The 15911-nt window shown below is 47.7% G+C and overlaps 1 protein-coding gene across 2 annotated transcripts in view; it reads left to right on the top strand.

Annotated features, from left to right (window-relative positions):
• Positions 1-15911, top strand: part of PAX5 (paired box 5) — a 148396-nt gene that overhangs the window by 101060 nt on the left and 31425 nt on the right. For both annotated transcript variants that reach the window (XM_058823652.1, XM_058823650.1), the window contains one exon: positions 1988-2089. In XM_058823652.1, coding sequence (XP_058679635.1) covers positions 1988-2089 — 102 coding nt within the window. The remainder of the gene's footprint in view (positions 1-1987; positions 2090-15911) is intronic.

The raw sequence follows: 15911 nt of genomic DNA, 5'->3' as shown, positions 1-15911 counted from the left end.
TGGTAGAGTTTTGGCATGTACCCCTTCATCTGAGGGTAGGGGGAGGCAGTCTTTGTGGCCATGACCCAGAGATTGTGACCCACAATTTGAAATTACTTGTGTACCTGTCTCTTGTCTCATCAGATGAAGTCTCATTTCTTTAAAGATACCATAAAATGAAGATTTTTAAGTTTTAGTTTTAGATCAAAATTAATTTAGGACTCAAAATCTTTACCAAAAAAACCCCAACCAACCAAACAAACAAACAAAAAAAACCCCAAAAAACCCACCCCAAAAACACTTTAAAAGGAATTGTTTTGGCTTTTGTAAAAATGTTCAGTTTCAATCTCTCCAAGCTCTGGAGACCTGAAAAAAGTTCTCTGTCTTAAAAACAATTGCCTACAGAACGCAATGTGAAAAAAAGAGAATCTGTGCTTTTTTTGCTTGTCAGTAGTGCTGAAATCAACAAAGTCACATAACTTTTGCTGATCCAAATGCTACCTTTTAAGGAAGGAACTTGATTTTTGCTAATGAGCTGTTTTGGGCCAACAGGATCTTGGGGCTGACTGGTGCCAGATGGTCCTGTAGAGGCTGGAAGAGGGGAAGGGCCAGGTGCTTCATGCAGCCCAGACTCCCTTTCTCTTAACTGAGGTGTACACTCAGCTTTTCAGAGATAACCTCTCGTGCATAGCCACTGCCTCTGAGCTGTGCTTTGGCTCCGAGGGACACTTTGTTTTTCCCTGCCCTGAAGGAGCCACTGGGCAGGCTGGCAGAGGTGGTGGCGGAGCCAGCAGGGCTGGTCTAAGGGGCAGGTCCCTGAACTAAAGTGGTGCCTGAGTAGTGCGGGTGATGCTCACCCTGGGAATGGATTGCAGGGCCCACGTCCAGCTGCTGACCAAGCCATGGTGCTGCAGGGTCAGTGCTACCAGGCACCTGTGTGTGTCTTGAAAGCAGCTTGTCCTTGGCTGAGTGTTCTACCCAAGGATGCCAAGGGAGCCCAGATGACCATGAGTGGGCTCCAGGATTTCCTCTGGGGTGAGGAAGGCATCCTGCCTGATGAGATCACAGGAGCATCCCTTTCTTCTGGAGGGTCTCTTGTTGCTACAGCTGACAGTGGTTTACCCAAAATCTCACTGCGGCAGCATGGTGACAGTTCCAGAAGCTCCACACGGGAGCAGAGTCCAGGCATGACTGAGGAAACACTTCTGTGGCTCTTTGTGAGCCATGATATCTGACCTTCTGTCTTTGCACTGCCAGCAGACACATGTCCTCAAAGGTGATAGGAGATGTGTCTGGGAGAGGGTGAAGGAAGGAAGAGGGGGTAGCCCAGACCCCTGGTCCAGGGGCAGAGAGAGATGGGAGACATCCCACTTTCTGCTTTTGTGGGGTTATTTCCATGGAAGTACTGTGGGTACTTGACTAAAACCCACATTTCTGTGGCTAAATGCAGAAATGCAGTGCAACAGGCTCTGTCTGTAAATCTAAACTCTTCCTCTGGCACTGTGACAAACTATATTTTAAACCATCTTCATGTCTCAATGCCTTGTGTTTGTTCCTTTTTTTTTCTTTAACAAGAGATAAAAATATGCTCTGCATTGTATTTAGATCTCAAACAGTCTCAGCCTTTGCATGTGATTTTCTAGGGAGTTTTCTGGCAAAATGTCATTAAGATCTGTGTTATTTCCCATTTCATTGCTTTTGACTTTACAAATCTAAGCTTTAGAGGAATTTGGGAGTAGGGGTGAGCTGCTGGAGTTCAGGCGGGTGTGTTCCTCTCCCTGCAGAACTCTGCTCTTCACCTTCCAGTCTTGCACTTCATTGGAGCTTTGTGGCAGCTTATAGAGAAAACAAAACTGTGCCTGCCCTCCCTGCCAGGCTGGAAATCTCACGCTGGTCCTCACAGAGCAGATGACGAATGCATGGCTGTGTTCTGGGTGTTTGGGGAGATGTAAAACCATGTCTGCTTGTCGTAATGCTCACGTGGTGATTTGTTGGTTTGATTCCTCAGGTCGCGAGCTGGCAAGTACAACCCTCCCAGGATACCCTCCACACGTCCCTCCTGCTGGACAGGGCAGCTACTCCGCTCCAGCACTGACAGGAATGGTGCCTGGTGAGTCTTCAGAGTAGGGGAGAAAGAAAATGTAAAAGGAAAACAAACAGTATTTCAGGAGAGAAATGCTGTGTGCTGTAAATGCTGTGTGCTGAGGTAGAAGCCACAGTGCCGAAGGGTAGGCATGGAGTGATCCTGAGTGAAGGAGGACCAGGCTCCCCAGCACAGGAGGCTGCATAACCTGCAGAGTGCCAAGGCAAAGTGTTGGCACTGGAATGCTGAAGGAGCTCCAGCCTCCCTTCTGTGGAGATTGCTCCATATTGGGCTGTGCCAGGCTCTGCTCACCTGGCTCAGGCTTTGCTCTAACTTGCCAGGCTTCTCCCAGCACTGTCCCTCTGTGCTGCCCCACTAGTGAGGCCATTGGGGCCTGGACATGTCCTGAGCTCAGACTTCCTCCATGCAAACCTGACTGATGGGGACACCAGGTTGTTCCCAGGACACTCTACTTCTGTAGTTTCCTTCCCATTTTGGAGCCTTGCAGTCAGAAATGCCAGCAGCTGCTACGGCTACTGCTACATGAGCCAGCTGCTGGCTACTGCTTGCCTGTGTGGCAGCAGAAGCAGAAGTTGTGCAGGTGCCTGGGGTGGGCAGAGCATGTTCTGCAGGTGTCACATCACTGATGCCATCCCTTAGCACTGTTGGCTGCAGATCCACACTCAGTTCAGAGTAGGACGGTGACTTCTGCGTACTGGCAGCAAGGAATGGTGGGGCAACAGCACTCCTGTCCTTTCTGGGCAGTTACCAATTCTTTGGGAGCACCTGCTAGGGTGGGTTGGCAGAGCGGCAGGATGTGGGGCTTAACGGTGCTCAGCCAGAGGAGGTGCAGTATAGGTTCAGTGATGTAGAGTCATCGGAGCTGATTTTCCCAGGTAATAGATTTTATTTTTAACTACATATAGGCTTGTGTGACCCGTTATATTGAATAACTGCACTGTTCCTCTCACTGGTTCCTTTAATAACAACCTTCTGCTCCAGCTAGTGTGAAGGTCAGCTGCAATTCCTGTAGGTTCTCCGTCTCATTTAAGTGAGAATTTGCTAACTAGCATCCAAAATGCCTTCTCAATCCTTCTTTGACTCCTGTCCTTTGCAGGACAAGTTTTAGAGCCTTGCTAGGGTAAGCACCACAGTCCCTGAGGGGCTGACAGTAAGGCAGGTGACAGACACACTCTGCTACCATTGGCACATCTCTGCTTGCTCCAAAATGGCCAAATTCTCATGCCCAAGCACAGGCATGTGTTTGTTCTGCTGGCTCTCAGGAATTCATCTCACGACCTGCCTTTTTCTAGTTTTTGGAGCCTTTGCTAGAAATGTGCTTCCTTGATAAGATTTTTAATCATTAGCCATGAATTTCTGCTTGTAATTAAGCAATTGTGTGAGTTAAGTGGTTAGAGACATGGGAAAAATGTATACATGATAACACATAAGCAGTGTTCTGTTGCATGCTTGTTGCTACTGCCGTTGCCCCTGCTAATGTGAGTAAAGGCAGGCCTGACCACGCTGGGTGTACCACAGCTGCTGGGGTCTGCAGCTTGCCTGTGGGACACGGGAGACCTTCACACTCCCTTGCAATTGCCAGATGTGTGGATTCAGCTTCATGTTCTGTCCTTATCTTTTCTCCAGCCCCCATCACAGCTCATCCTAGCAGGAGCACTTTTGCCTCCTGCCAGACCCAGGTCCTTCCTTATCTCTCCCACAGGAAAGGAGGTACATAGGAGCCTGTTTCTGCTGCATCTCCATGACTTGTTCAAACACATGCTCAAAATTTCACATTTCCTCCTTTCTTTCCTGCAAAACAATGGACTTGCATATCAGCAGTGAATTTCCATTTTTATGTGGCTTGTCTGCTATGGCAGAGAATAAACTATTCAAATGCTTTTCTCTGAAGGAACCAAACAAGCAAACACGTGGTTTGATTTCAGTCTGGAGCTTTAGGGACTGACAGCTGGCATTGTTCGAGGCTCCCATGAATGTGTTTCCTCTGCAGGCCACTGGCCCTGCAAGCCTCTCCTGCCTTTTGGTGGCTGTCACCCTGTAGAATTGACTGGAGGGGAGCTGTCTGAGCTGTGCTGAGGTGCCAGCACCCACAGTGCTCTGATGTCACAAGGTGCAAGTGAAATGCCACGGTGGGGTCATGTAGGGGGAAAACAGCAGGCTGGGTGGTCAAGCTCACAGGCAGTGCCTAATGGCACACTCCAGGTGGGTGCTGGTACCATGCATAGAACTGCAAGGTACCGCTGGAGGTTTCATCCACAAACAGAAGAGAGCCCATCTTATCAAGTGTTCAGAGGCTGCCGACCTGCATGATGCTATCAGCAGGCTCTAGAGCAGAGCAGTGAAGTGGAGGCACATAGACAGGCTGGGGAGGAGCAGGAAACCCAGCAAGGACAAACCAAATCATCCTGCACCAGGACAAGGAGCACTTTGCTACAGGCTGAAAACTGTTTAGTTCCTGGAGGGGCTACAGGGATGAGGCAGACTGAGACCTGAGCATCAGTCTGTTATCTGCACTGCTTGTGAGAATGGTCGGCATTGTCCTGTGCAGGAGCTGGAGAGAAGAAATTATCCCCCCTCACCTGGAACTTATGGACCCACAATGGAAATAGTTCTGGTTTGAGTCCCCTTTACACAAATAAATGACTGGTAGAACTGAAAACAAGCAAGATGCAACTGGGCATGACAAAAGTCTCCAAACTTTTCCCCCAGGAGATGAGCCCAGTGGTGGAACAGGTTGCTGAGGGGTTGTGCAGTCTCCATGCTCGAGGATTTTCAAGGCCATGGTGGGTGAAGCCCTGAGTATTCTGCCCTGGCCTTATTGCTGATCCTGCACTGAGAATGGTATTGAGACTGCCAGAAGACCTTTCCATCTTGAAATGACTGGTCATTCCATGACTCAGTGTTTCAACTGAGGCACTGCTGGAAATGTGCTGCAGAAATTCATATGCTTCTGCCTGATACTGTGAGTAGGGATGGAGTCAGGAAGCTGTTTGAGGATGGAGATCAGGCCCCTCTCTGTAAAGGAGAGGTGCCAGCAGTCCACACACAAGAGACACTTTTGCTCTTGTTACCTTTAAATGACTAAACCACGAATCCCACTTTGAGGCTGGAGGGAGCCCTATAGACATCTTTTCTGTCATAGGGAAGATCCTAATGTCTACCCAGAGACTGGGAAAAATTTGCACATTGCTCGTCCATCCTGTGACCATGGTCTCACTCTGCAGCAGCGCAGTGGAACCTTCTTCCAGCCCCTGGCTTGGCATCCTGTTTGCCTGTGCTCCATGCCCCACGCCTGACTTATTTTTTCCTCTGGGAGACTATTAATGATGGGAGGAAGGTGGGTAGATCCAGCATAAGGTTGGTGACTATTGCTATTCCTGGACATGCTGGGAGCAGGCATCAACATTGACTCTATCATGTGGTATGTCATGGGAAGCCACAGGATCCCAGGAACAGCCACCAATCTCACCTGGGGAAGGGGACATAGAAGTGCCTGGAGCACCTTGCACAGAATGAACACTTCTCTTTAACCCTCATTTTCTGGTGGCTGATGCCTTGAACATGGAAGTTTATATTCCTTGTAAATGTTCATTTTGTCTAGTGCAGCTCTCTGTCTATTTTCATTATCTGTTTAAAGCTTTAATCCACTGTTGGTTCCTACAAGATCCATGCCCTCAGCATCATCTTGGGGCACAGGATACGACAGGTTACTAAGATGCTGTATGCAGAAATTATCCCAAATAATTTGGTACTGTGGGTACTATTTGTTCACATTGTGACTGTGCCCCTAAGGTGCTGTTGCTTTGGAAACATGGAGCAGTGTTTTCCCAGCAGCTTTTCCTTTCTGGAGGAAAATCTCTGGGGAAGAGCAGGCTGGAGCAAACCGCATCTTCTCCACCCAGTCATGTACTTACAACATGAAGCCTTGTGCCACCTGGCAGTGCTTGCTCCATTACAGAGATATGGTCCTGGGGCTGTTTTCTTCTTTGGATGGAGATGGTGCTGTCTTCTGCTTGCAGTTTCTGCCTCCTCTGCTCCTTTTACTGCCTCAGATCTCACTTTGGGAGCTCAGCAGAAGCAAGCTGGGTGCACACTAGGAAATGCAATATTTCCAGGGGGTTTACTCTGTGGCCAATGTGGGGCCCTCAGAGCCCTTTCCTGGGGTGAAGTGTTTGAATGAAGCACAGCTTCTGAAGCAGCTGTTGGCTGGTCACAGAGACCATACAATTGCCACATCTCCCTCACCTCTGGAAGGCTGGGCTTTCTCTCCAGTGCTGTTAGTCCTCCTTCATGGGCTCTGCTGTCCTGCTGATTGGAGCTGGCATGGTGACAGGGACCAGTGCTGCTTGCCTGGGGTCTTTTCTTGATCCTTTGTAGCTTCACAAACCACCAACTTGTTTCCAGCACTGGCTCAGGTCTCTCTTTCTTCACAGATCACTACTTGTGTCCGTGGGTCTACTCCCAAGATGTATCTGAAAGTCAGTGTTCCTGCATGTGTGGGGTAGATGGTGGCCATCAGCAAGGGTACAGAGGGGAAACATGAGGGCTGGTGCAAGAGCCACAGTATGTGTGCCTGCTCCAAGCAGCCCATCCCAGAAGCTGTGCCCCATTTGAGTCCTGATGGCACTGGGGCAGAGGGGCTTGCAGCAATTTCATTGCAGTGACGGGGGTTTGGACAAACCACACCTGTGTTCACCAGCGTGTGTGTGCCCTTGCCATCATGCTTATAATGCTGCAGCTGAGCTGGACACTGGTAATATGCAAGTAGCCATGATAACTTGCTTAAATCCTTATTCCAGTTCTTGTCCCAGTTAGAAGTGCTGGGACAGCAACCCCTGTTTCCCCTCAGTTTCTGTCTCCTTTCCCCATTCCTTCTTCACCACTCCAGGGGTGAAGCTGCTGCTCTGCCACCCCTTTTCCTCTCCCCAGGGCTGCTGTTCACCCCCTCCCCTGCTCTCTTGGCAGGCTCTGCATACTGGGTGACAGGAAAGGGTAGACTCTCCAGAATAGTGATGCTGAGAATATAGTCATTAATGGGACTCTTGAAACCCAGATGTCCTTTCTGAACACCAGTAATTTGTTTTTAATGAAAAACCATGCAGTGACCCTGAACAAATGAATTTCCTTTATAAGAAGTCTATGTGCAATTACCCGACTAAAGGGACCTGAAAACACTGACATTCAAAACTGGGCTTTGAAAAGAAAGGCATAAAAAATAGCAATGCTGTCATTAGCAATCTTTTATCTAGGAGAAGATGCTTACTCTAACGTGTGAAGGGGAAGGAGATGATGTTGCCAACAAAACACGTGGCTTTCAAATGCATTTTTTAATTGTGGCTGGCAGGTATTGAGGCTGAGGAGCAGTAAGGCTGTGTTGACTTCTTCCTGTTTGGGTTGTTCCTCGTACTGAGTCTGCAAGGGATAATATCCTTCCTCAGTCCACTGGCAGCCAGCCTGCAGCAAGGGGTGCGGGGGGCCAGAATGCCAGCCTTGTGTCCTGGAGCGTTAGGAGGCAGACCTTTGGATGAGAGGGACTATCAGGATCCAGTCTGTAGAGACTGGTGGAATTTGGATACACTGGCACACTGAAGACTTTATTCATAGTTTTTTTTTAGTTATTTTTAAACTATTTTTTAGGGTTTCTTAAGCTATGTTTTTTTAGTTATTTTTGATCTGGCTCTACCTTTGCCAAAGTTTGGCAACACCATGTTGTAATCTCGTGACAATATTTAGGAAAGAAATGAGAAGCAGCTGAGAGATAAAATGCCTAAAACCAGGGGCAGAGAACCAAATTGCAGTATGTGGGATGTCAGAGGGCATCAGAGAACCAGGTCCTCTTCTGTTGTCCAGCATAATGCTGGAACTGCTTGGTTACTTGAACGCTGACATTGTTCTGGCCAGTGAGAGTAAAAGGAGATTCTGGCCCCTTGTGTTAGATGGACCTGAAGCAAATGAGGAATAAACCTTAACAATTCTTTGCTGAAGCAGAAAGTTTGCAAGCTACCTCCTCAGAGCTTAGAAGTGACGCCCAAGTGTGCCATTGTTTCCACCTGCTCCATGCTGCTGTTGTGACTGGGATAAGTATTTCTGTGTTTGGGTTATAGCCACCTGTACCTTTTTGAGAGTTCATGCAGCTCAAACCCAAACCCAGATGTCCCCTGGTGCATCCCTAAGACAACTTCAGCCCCTGCAGATGCTCACAAAAATATCCAAGGCTCCAATGTCACAGTCAGAAGGCCTGCTACCAAGGGGCAGAAGTGCTGATGTGGCTTTCTCTGGTTAAGCAACTTTTTGCATTTTTTCCCAAGTCTGAGGCTATTTCACAGAAGTGTCTCCCCACCCTTTTGTAGTTTTGGGAGAGAAATCTCAGAGAAGTTTCATCACCTATGATGGAGTATGCAATGTGCCATCACAAATATCTTGGGGCAAATCGCATACCATCTGATAAATTATTCCCTTAATTAATAATGAAACGGTCAGGTAAATGGTATATGTTTATACTCTGCTTGTGTACGTTTTGCATGAGGGTCTGCTGGAATCTTGGAAGTCTAGAGAAACGTTTTGGTTCTCATCTGTCAGGAATGTAATTACTGTTCTTGCACAGAATATAGATAAAATCTATATTGTTTTCAATATGATGTTGTCAAATATTATTTCATTGAATTAACTTAGAAATTATGCTGAAGAGGGCAGGCAGATGAAATGCTGGAAAGCCTACAGCCTTTGGATCTACTGATCCACTTTCCCCTTGCAGAGCAATCCTCACCTGGGGTCACTTAGGCTCTCTGCTCTTTACTCTAGCTGAGGATGTGGTCCCCAGTGTCCCACACGTGGCAAAGGCAGACCACTCTGCTTTGCTGGCCCTCTCTGCTCTGTCCATAGTTTCTGCCTCCTCCTGTTGAGGTAAGACATTGTGCATATCTAAACATAAGTAAGCAAGGTGAAGTGTGTATAAACAAAGAGGTCTGTATTTAGGAGTGAGGAGGAGGAGAGAAAACATATTGTATTGCTCTACTCTTTGGAAATTTCTATGCATTTGTAATAACAAAATTACCATAATTTGCTCGTTAACGCAGCTAGATCAGTCAAGCATTGTTCCAAACATGCAGAGGCTGCCTCTCGCTCTAGGTCTGCCAGTGAGTAAAGCACGGTGGAAATTAGCATGCAAATAGCCCTAATTCGGCCGAGCTGTCAGATCCCCACTCAGCTGCTCGTTCCCTTTGAAATCCCTGACAGGAGGGGCTCAGGCAAGCCCATCCTCCAGTAGATCCAGCCAGAAGAGTACCGAGGGGGCACCTCCTGAGTGACAGTTTGGCTACCTTCAGTCAAATCCATCTATCTCGTCAGCCAGCAGTGGTGACACGGGGGGCTGTGGGCTGGGGTGCGTCTTCCAGCCAGACCTCCATGCCAAAACTGTCCCCTCCCCAGCCCAGGATGGTGCCAGGGTTTGGGGCTCCAGGAGCTGAATGACGCTCCCTTGGCATAGGGGAGTGCTCTGTTCAGATACCAGTGTTCAAGTTAAGCTGCGCTTTGGATCAGTGTTGAGGTTGGGGTTTTTTAGTATTGAGGGATGGAAACCAGGGCTTGTGGTAATTTCTTCTGGAGCCTCAGCCAAGACTTCTGGGTTGTCTGTGGCTGCGAAGCTCGGGGAGCATTGCTGCAGAGGAGGGTGCACTGGGCAGTGATGGGATGGTGCTGCACAATGTCTGCCCATGGTCCCTGAAGATGGGCGGAGAGAGAGGGGCATGCGGCTGGTGGCACAGGGCTCTGTCCTGCACCCCCAGAAGGGAGCCATGGCACCACTCCCTCTCCAAGGTACCCACAGAGGGACCCCGGTGGCAGCTGGGGGTCTGTTAATGATTGTTCAGTGTTACAGGTCCGATGTGTTGCCCACCTTTAAGCAAGATCGTGGTTATTAAAGCAATAGTGAGAATTTATGAAGTCTTTTGTTGCTGATTTGTTTCTTACCTTTTAAGGCGAGGTTATGTTACTAAACATTTTTCTGTCCTCTACAATACAGTAATTTTGAGACCCCTTGTGCTGGCAGCTACAGTGAACTGCCCCAAAATATCTAGAGGTGGAAATTTAAAGATGATGTGTTAAAAGCTCAGTAATATGCCGTGTAGGACCTGGCACATGGGTCTGATTTTAAGAGTTTGCCTTATGCAGGATCAGTTTGCCCCTACCCAGGCAGCTCCCAGGGTCCCCTCTGGGCACTAAGGACACTCTCCCTGTATGTAGAGGGTGGAGGGGCACTGCAATCCTCCTTTGCAAAGGCAGGAACAGCTTTACAGAGAGTTTACTAATAGATCATTGTTCCGCTGGCTCTCAAAGATAGCGCTCATAATGGCTGACCAGGTAATGCATCCCCAGTGTGCTGGCTGAGACAGCTTGGTGTCCTGCCAGATGTGGCATGCCAAGGGTGAGGCACACTGCTGCATCCTCTGCATTTCATGGGTCCACTCCTGTTTGGTCTTGTTTATTCATTACAGACAGCTGTCCTTTGGTGAAAACACGATAAGGAAAAGATAAGTGTAATCAGAAAGCCATGAGACCTACAGTAGTTCTGATTTTGGAAAGCTGCAGTTTGGATTAGTGTAGCAGAGCTATGAGAGTGGTAAGACATTGCACATGTTGCCCAGAGACGCTGTGGGCTGTCACATCCCTGGAACTGTCCAAGGCCAGGTTGGAGGGGTTGGAGCAATCTGATAGTGGAATGGTACAGTTCCTGGGGTAGTTCCATGCCAGGTGTTGGGACTGCATGAACTCTAGGTTCCATCCAACTCAAACCATTGTGTTATTCTGTGGTTCTATGAGTCAGGCACCACCTCACACAGGTGTTGCTTGTGAGCAAGGAAGGAACAGCTGGAGCTGACCGGGACTTGCAGGACTGAACTCAACTGCCTTGCACGTGGTTTCTTAGAGAAGAGAAATAGCCATGTGAGATCACACAACACAGATTATGATTTCATTCTGTTTTTCATGCTTGTGTCTCCTTTGTGTTATGTCAGCACACAGAGTTTAAAAAAACTGGAGACTACAAAAGTGTCGGGGTGGAGCACACCAAGTTGTCAGAGCTTTGAGCCCTACAAAGTGCCCAGCATCTATCAGGGTTGCCAGCTGTGGCTCAGGCACCAGATGACCTTACGTGTGGGGTGTGTGAATCAGCCAGACTAGCTATCAAATCAATCAGGCAGTTCCCAGACAAATTGTGTTTGACAATGAGCAAATGCGGAGATCCCCAAAGTAAGCAGAGTGGAAAGCACTTCATGGCCCACTGTGTCCATGGCCAGGAATGTGACACGGCTGCACTTTTTCTGCCGTACCTCACAGCATGGCAACTGGTAACAGTGATGGGAGAGTAAAGTCTACGTTCCCATCACATCCAAGCTCAATGGCCCAACTGTCCAGTGCTTCCGTGTGGTGAGGGTTGGCATGATGTGTTTTCTTCCTCCTGAGCGTTAGACCCTGGCTAGCCTACCTCTTGCTGAGATTCTTGTCTCAGAGGGGGCTTCTCACACACCATCCCCAGCCTGGGTTTCTGTATGCACTGAGCAGTGTGCCTAGCCCGGGGTGATAGGAGTTCAGTATCTGCCCAGCTTCACGGTGTCAAGAAGTTATCCTGTAATGAGACGGAAGCCTCCTGCTTCCAGCATTTCTGTGGCCAAGGGAATGCTGCAGACTAGATCCTGAACCCAAGCATCCCCAGCTCCCTGAACATTCCCCTCTGCCATGGGAGGATGAGCCCTGTAGAGGTTTTGAGGGGACTTAGCAGCCATTTTCTTGCAGGCTGTTGTTTATGAATTCAGTATTTTTGCTACTTGCTGGACTTATTTTCTTAGATGGTAGGTTTGACTTCTTTATGATTGTTGCTGGACAGGGGTTGCTTGCAGTTAGGACTGTCTGAACATAGAACATCTGCTGTGTGGCAAACTGCAGCTCTCAGAACTTATGCCTATGGCACAAATTGAAATGCTATGATAATAAAGTATTCTCTTCCCAGGATTTCCTGGATTCCTTGAGACTTTATCAAAACAAGTGAAAATGCTTGGACATTACAATAGATTGCAGTGTAGTGCAATTCAATGTAATGTGATCAGCGCAAAAGAAATAAAATGGGGTAACAGAAAGAAAGAAAATCAAGTGAGAACTTTTAATCAAAATTACATACTGTAGTAAAAAATGAAGGAAGGTGCTCCAAGAACTGCCCTTTTTCCACAGCAGAAATTTCCTCCGAAAACACAGTTTAAAGCAGAGGCTATTAATCTGTAGGAATCAGTGTTTGTATTGGAAACCTATTGTGTGGTCAGCTGTGTGAGGCAGGTGTGAGCCCCTGGACAGGAGATGCAGGAGCTGGGAGTTTGAGGATGTGTCTCCTACTCATGAGAGGCATGTTCTGGGCCAGGAGAAGAGAGACTGTCTGCATGAGGAAGTGAGAAGTCTCCAGAAAGAAATATGTGTTCATTTGTTTCTGTCAGCAAATATGGCACTGGCGCAGATGAGAAAAAGATGAGAAAAAGTCACCTGTCTCTTATGACCTCAGTAGGTTTGGGATAAGGCTCTGCAGTGACTGTAGAGTAAGCTGGGAAGTTTAAATATCACTTCCTCAATTACTACATAAGAAGACTAAAAGCTGCACTCTTGTACTGACTTGATGTCCCTCCAGCCTCAGTTGCATTAAATCCTGTCAGTCTTGGGAGCTTTACCCCACCAACAGTTTGTCTCAAGTGACTGCTGGTTGAACATGGGATGTCTTACTCATGTGGACAGGTGTGCACAGACTCCATGGTGGGACACACAATGCCCAGGTGGGAGAAGGCCTGCTTGCTTTGTCTGCTAAAGGTGTGGGCACAGGGTGTTGGTGTGTCCCCATCTTTTTCTCTTACCAGCCTTCTTCAGTGTGAAGGAGCCATGTCAGCTCAGGCTAGCTTGTCTTTGATTCTCGCACATTTACTAAAGTCAGGAAAAATAATGCCAGGCGGCAATGAGGAGCCTGGTCCTGGTAGGGTAAGCAGGGCTGTTGGGAGCCACGTGTCCCCTGGGGCATGCACCATGACAAATCATGATGCCCTCAAGAATTAACTTGCTAAGTGTGGAAGGAGACTTCCTTCTCCTCCTGTGTCTTCTCTTCCTTGGTGCCATTTTTGGCTGATTCAGCTGGATTCAAGTCAGGCTAAACAGCTGCAGACATTATTTGGAAATGGTGTACGCTACAAAGCATTTGCCAGCAAAATGTCCCATCCGTTGTGCCAGAGGACCGAGCTGCCACATTCCCAGACATCTGAGATTGACTGACAAGATTTTATTCTCTGCCTTTAATGGATGACTGTAATGTGGATGTGATGTAGAAGCAAAGCAGTGCAATGGAAATTAAGTGAGAAATTATCTGTCTTCTGTCACTTAGGCATTCATTTGCATCGTCTCTGGTGTCAGAAAGAAGACCTGACATCATCTCTTCTGGGGATGTGTGTCTGTATTTCAAGCTTCCCACAATCACAAAGTGGGGAAAGCAGACCCTGCTAGTGTGCTAAAGCCCCAGACCAGGCATAGATGAAGCCTGCAGTCCAGCTGAAAAGCTGGTATTGCAGATAGCTGAGATGCTGAGATTTGTGTGTCTCAGCTTGCAGAGTTTATCCACACAGGAGGTGAGCACAGGGGACTTTTCCATCTCTCAATGATGCTGCCACCTTGGCAGAAATGGCAGGACCTGGCCCTCTTCTGGCGCTGCTGTACCAGTGCCAGGTGAGCCATGGCCAGTCCCTGGTGGGCTCTGGGAGTCACTGAGGACTGGGGCACTAGAGGAATGCCTCAGACAGTGCTGATGTGGCAGGATGCTCCCTCAGTCATGCAGATGCTTTCCTGCTCATGTTCCCTGCATTGGAATATAATTGAAGACAGCCTCCATATCAGCAGCAATGTGCATGTATCACACTGCCAAAATGTTTAATTTCCAGGCTTTACAATATTTGTAGGCTATGTTACTATGGCGTGTGACATTATATCTTCTGCTATGAGGTAAATTATTGTGTAATTCCTGGAGGTGGCTGCACATTACAGTGTCATTATGAAGGTTGAAGTTATAGAAAAGGCTCAAGTCAGGATGAAGCATGGAGTGGAATGTTTTCACCTGATCCAGCTGCAATATTTCTGCTGCCTAGCTCAAATATTTTAATCCTGCAATATACTTCTTGTGACCTTTTGCACCAATTTGGGATGAAACCATATTGCAAAACTTACTTTCTCTGAGTCAGTTGTTTACCTTTCATCCCACCTGCATTACCAAGCTGGTAAGTCTGGAGCAAAGAAGGTAAAATGCTGCCTGCCCTGCTGTGCCACGGGGCTGCTTCTGCTCAGGTTGGGAGTGCATAGGCACAAAGGCATGGAGTGATGTTGTGTGTGGATGCATCCCCTGGTGCTGCTCGTCTGCTCCATGGCCCTTGTCCCCTCTGTGCTTCACATCTGCCACATGTCCCTTGTCTGCTCTGTGACCCTCCTCTAGCCGGCGCCTTTGTGTACTCAGTGCCCTGCATTCTCTCTGTGGTGTTCATCCACCTTTTGCCACTCACCTGTACTTTGTGCAGGGTGCAAGGGGGCTTTGAGAGGATTGCAGCAGCCCCACCAACCAGGCTTAAGGAGAGACAGTGTGGTATGGGCAGCTGCAGCAACCAGACAGAACAGCAGTGTGTTCTCAGCCCCATTTCTGGCAGCACTGGTGCTGGTGCTCTGCACATGGCCAAGTGCGGCTTGCTGATCTTGATATCAGTGTTATCACTGACAGTTACCACAGTGCAGCTTCCTGATGCTAGGTCCACCTGGGATCCTAAGAGTCTGCAGGCTAGTGGCTGGTGGAGAGGGGAGATGACTCTGCAGGCAGCTGAGAGGCAAGGGGCAAATCCCTCATTGCAATTAATTGCAATGCCATCTTATATTCAGATGAGTTGGGCAATTGTCCTCCTGTATAAAGAAATGAATCTCTCCCAATGCAGTTCCAATATGGTTGCTCTGTGGCACCACCTACCTTTGTTGTATTAAAGTTAAATACCTTTGTGTACAAAAGTTTAAAGTGCATAGCCAAAACCTATGTGCTTGCAGTAATTGCAGATGTAAATCTTTTTGTCATCCTGCAAAGACTAGGTGAGGTATTTCATAAATATGTCAGAAGCAGCATTAAAATTTTATGGCAGGCAGCACGGGTCGAGAATACTACAGTGACTTCTCAGCAAGGTACGTCCACCTTAACCCACAACTCATTAGTCATTGATGGGATTTCTGTGCCTCACAGCTTCTTGGAAATGCAGTAGTGTTACAAAAATCTGCATGTTACTGTTTTCTTACAATATGGCAGCCCACTCAGAGCTGTTAAAATACTACATCTTTGACCAGTGTTGGCTAATGTAAAGATAAAATAAGGGAGAAAGACTGGCCAAACTGTGTAGTCACATAATTATATTCAAATGCATTAGAAGTTAATTGGCAGTCTTGTTGGGACTTGGAACTTTGGAGGGATGCTCTCTGAATGTAAGAGAATGTTTATTCTCAACTGTAATAAACTTCTCCTTGCCTGATGTGCAGTAGCAATTAGCCAAAGTAGGGACTAATTTCATTTTGAAATCACACGGGTGAAAATTTAGGAGATGGCTGCACCAGCCACTCTGTGAAGGGTTAATCAATGACTTCAAGATGGGACAGACATGGGCTGGATGTGCTTTTGGTCAGTGTGAGTGTATGAGGGATCAGAGATGATTATAAGTGATCTATTGATCCACTTACAGCAGATTTGCCAGTGGATTTACAAGCCTGCATGTGTAAGGAGCATGTACATGTCTGT

The sequence above is a fragment of the Ammospiza caudacuta genome, chromosome Z (genome assembly GCF_027887145.1).
Source record: "Ammospiza caudacuta isolate bAmmCau1 chromosome Z, bAmmCau1.pri, whole genome shotgun sequence".
Lineage (NCBI taxonomy): Eukaryota > Metazoa > Chordata > Aves > Passeriformes > Passerellidae > Ammospiza > Ammospiza caudacuta.
Note: the sequence above shows the minus strand (reverse complement) of the source record. Positions and strands in the feature narration are given on the sequence as shown.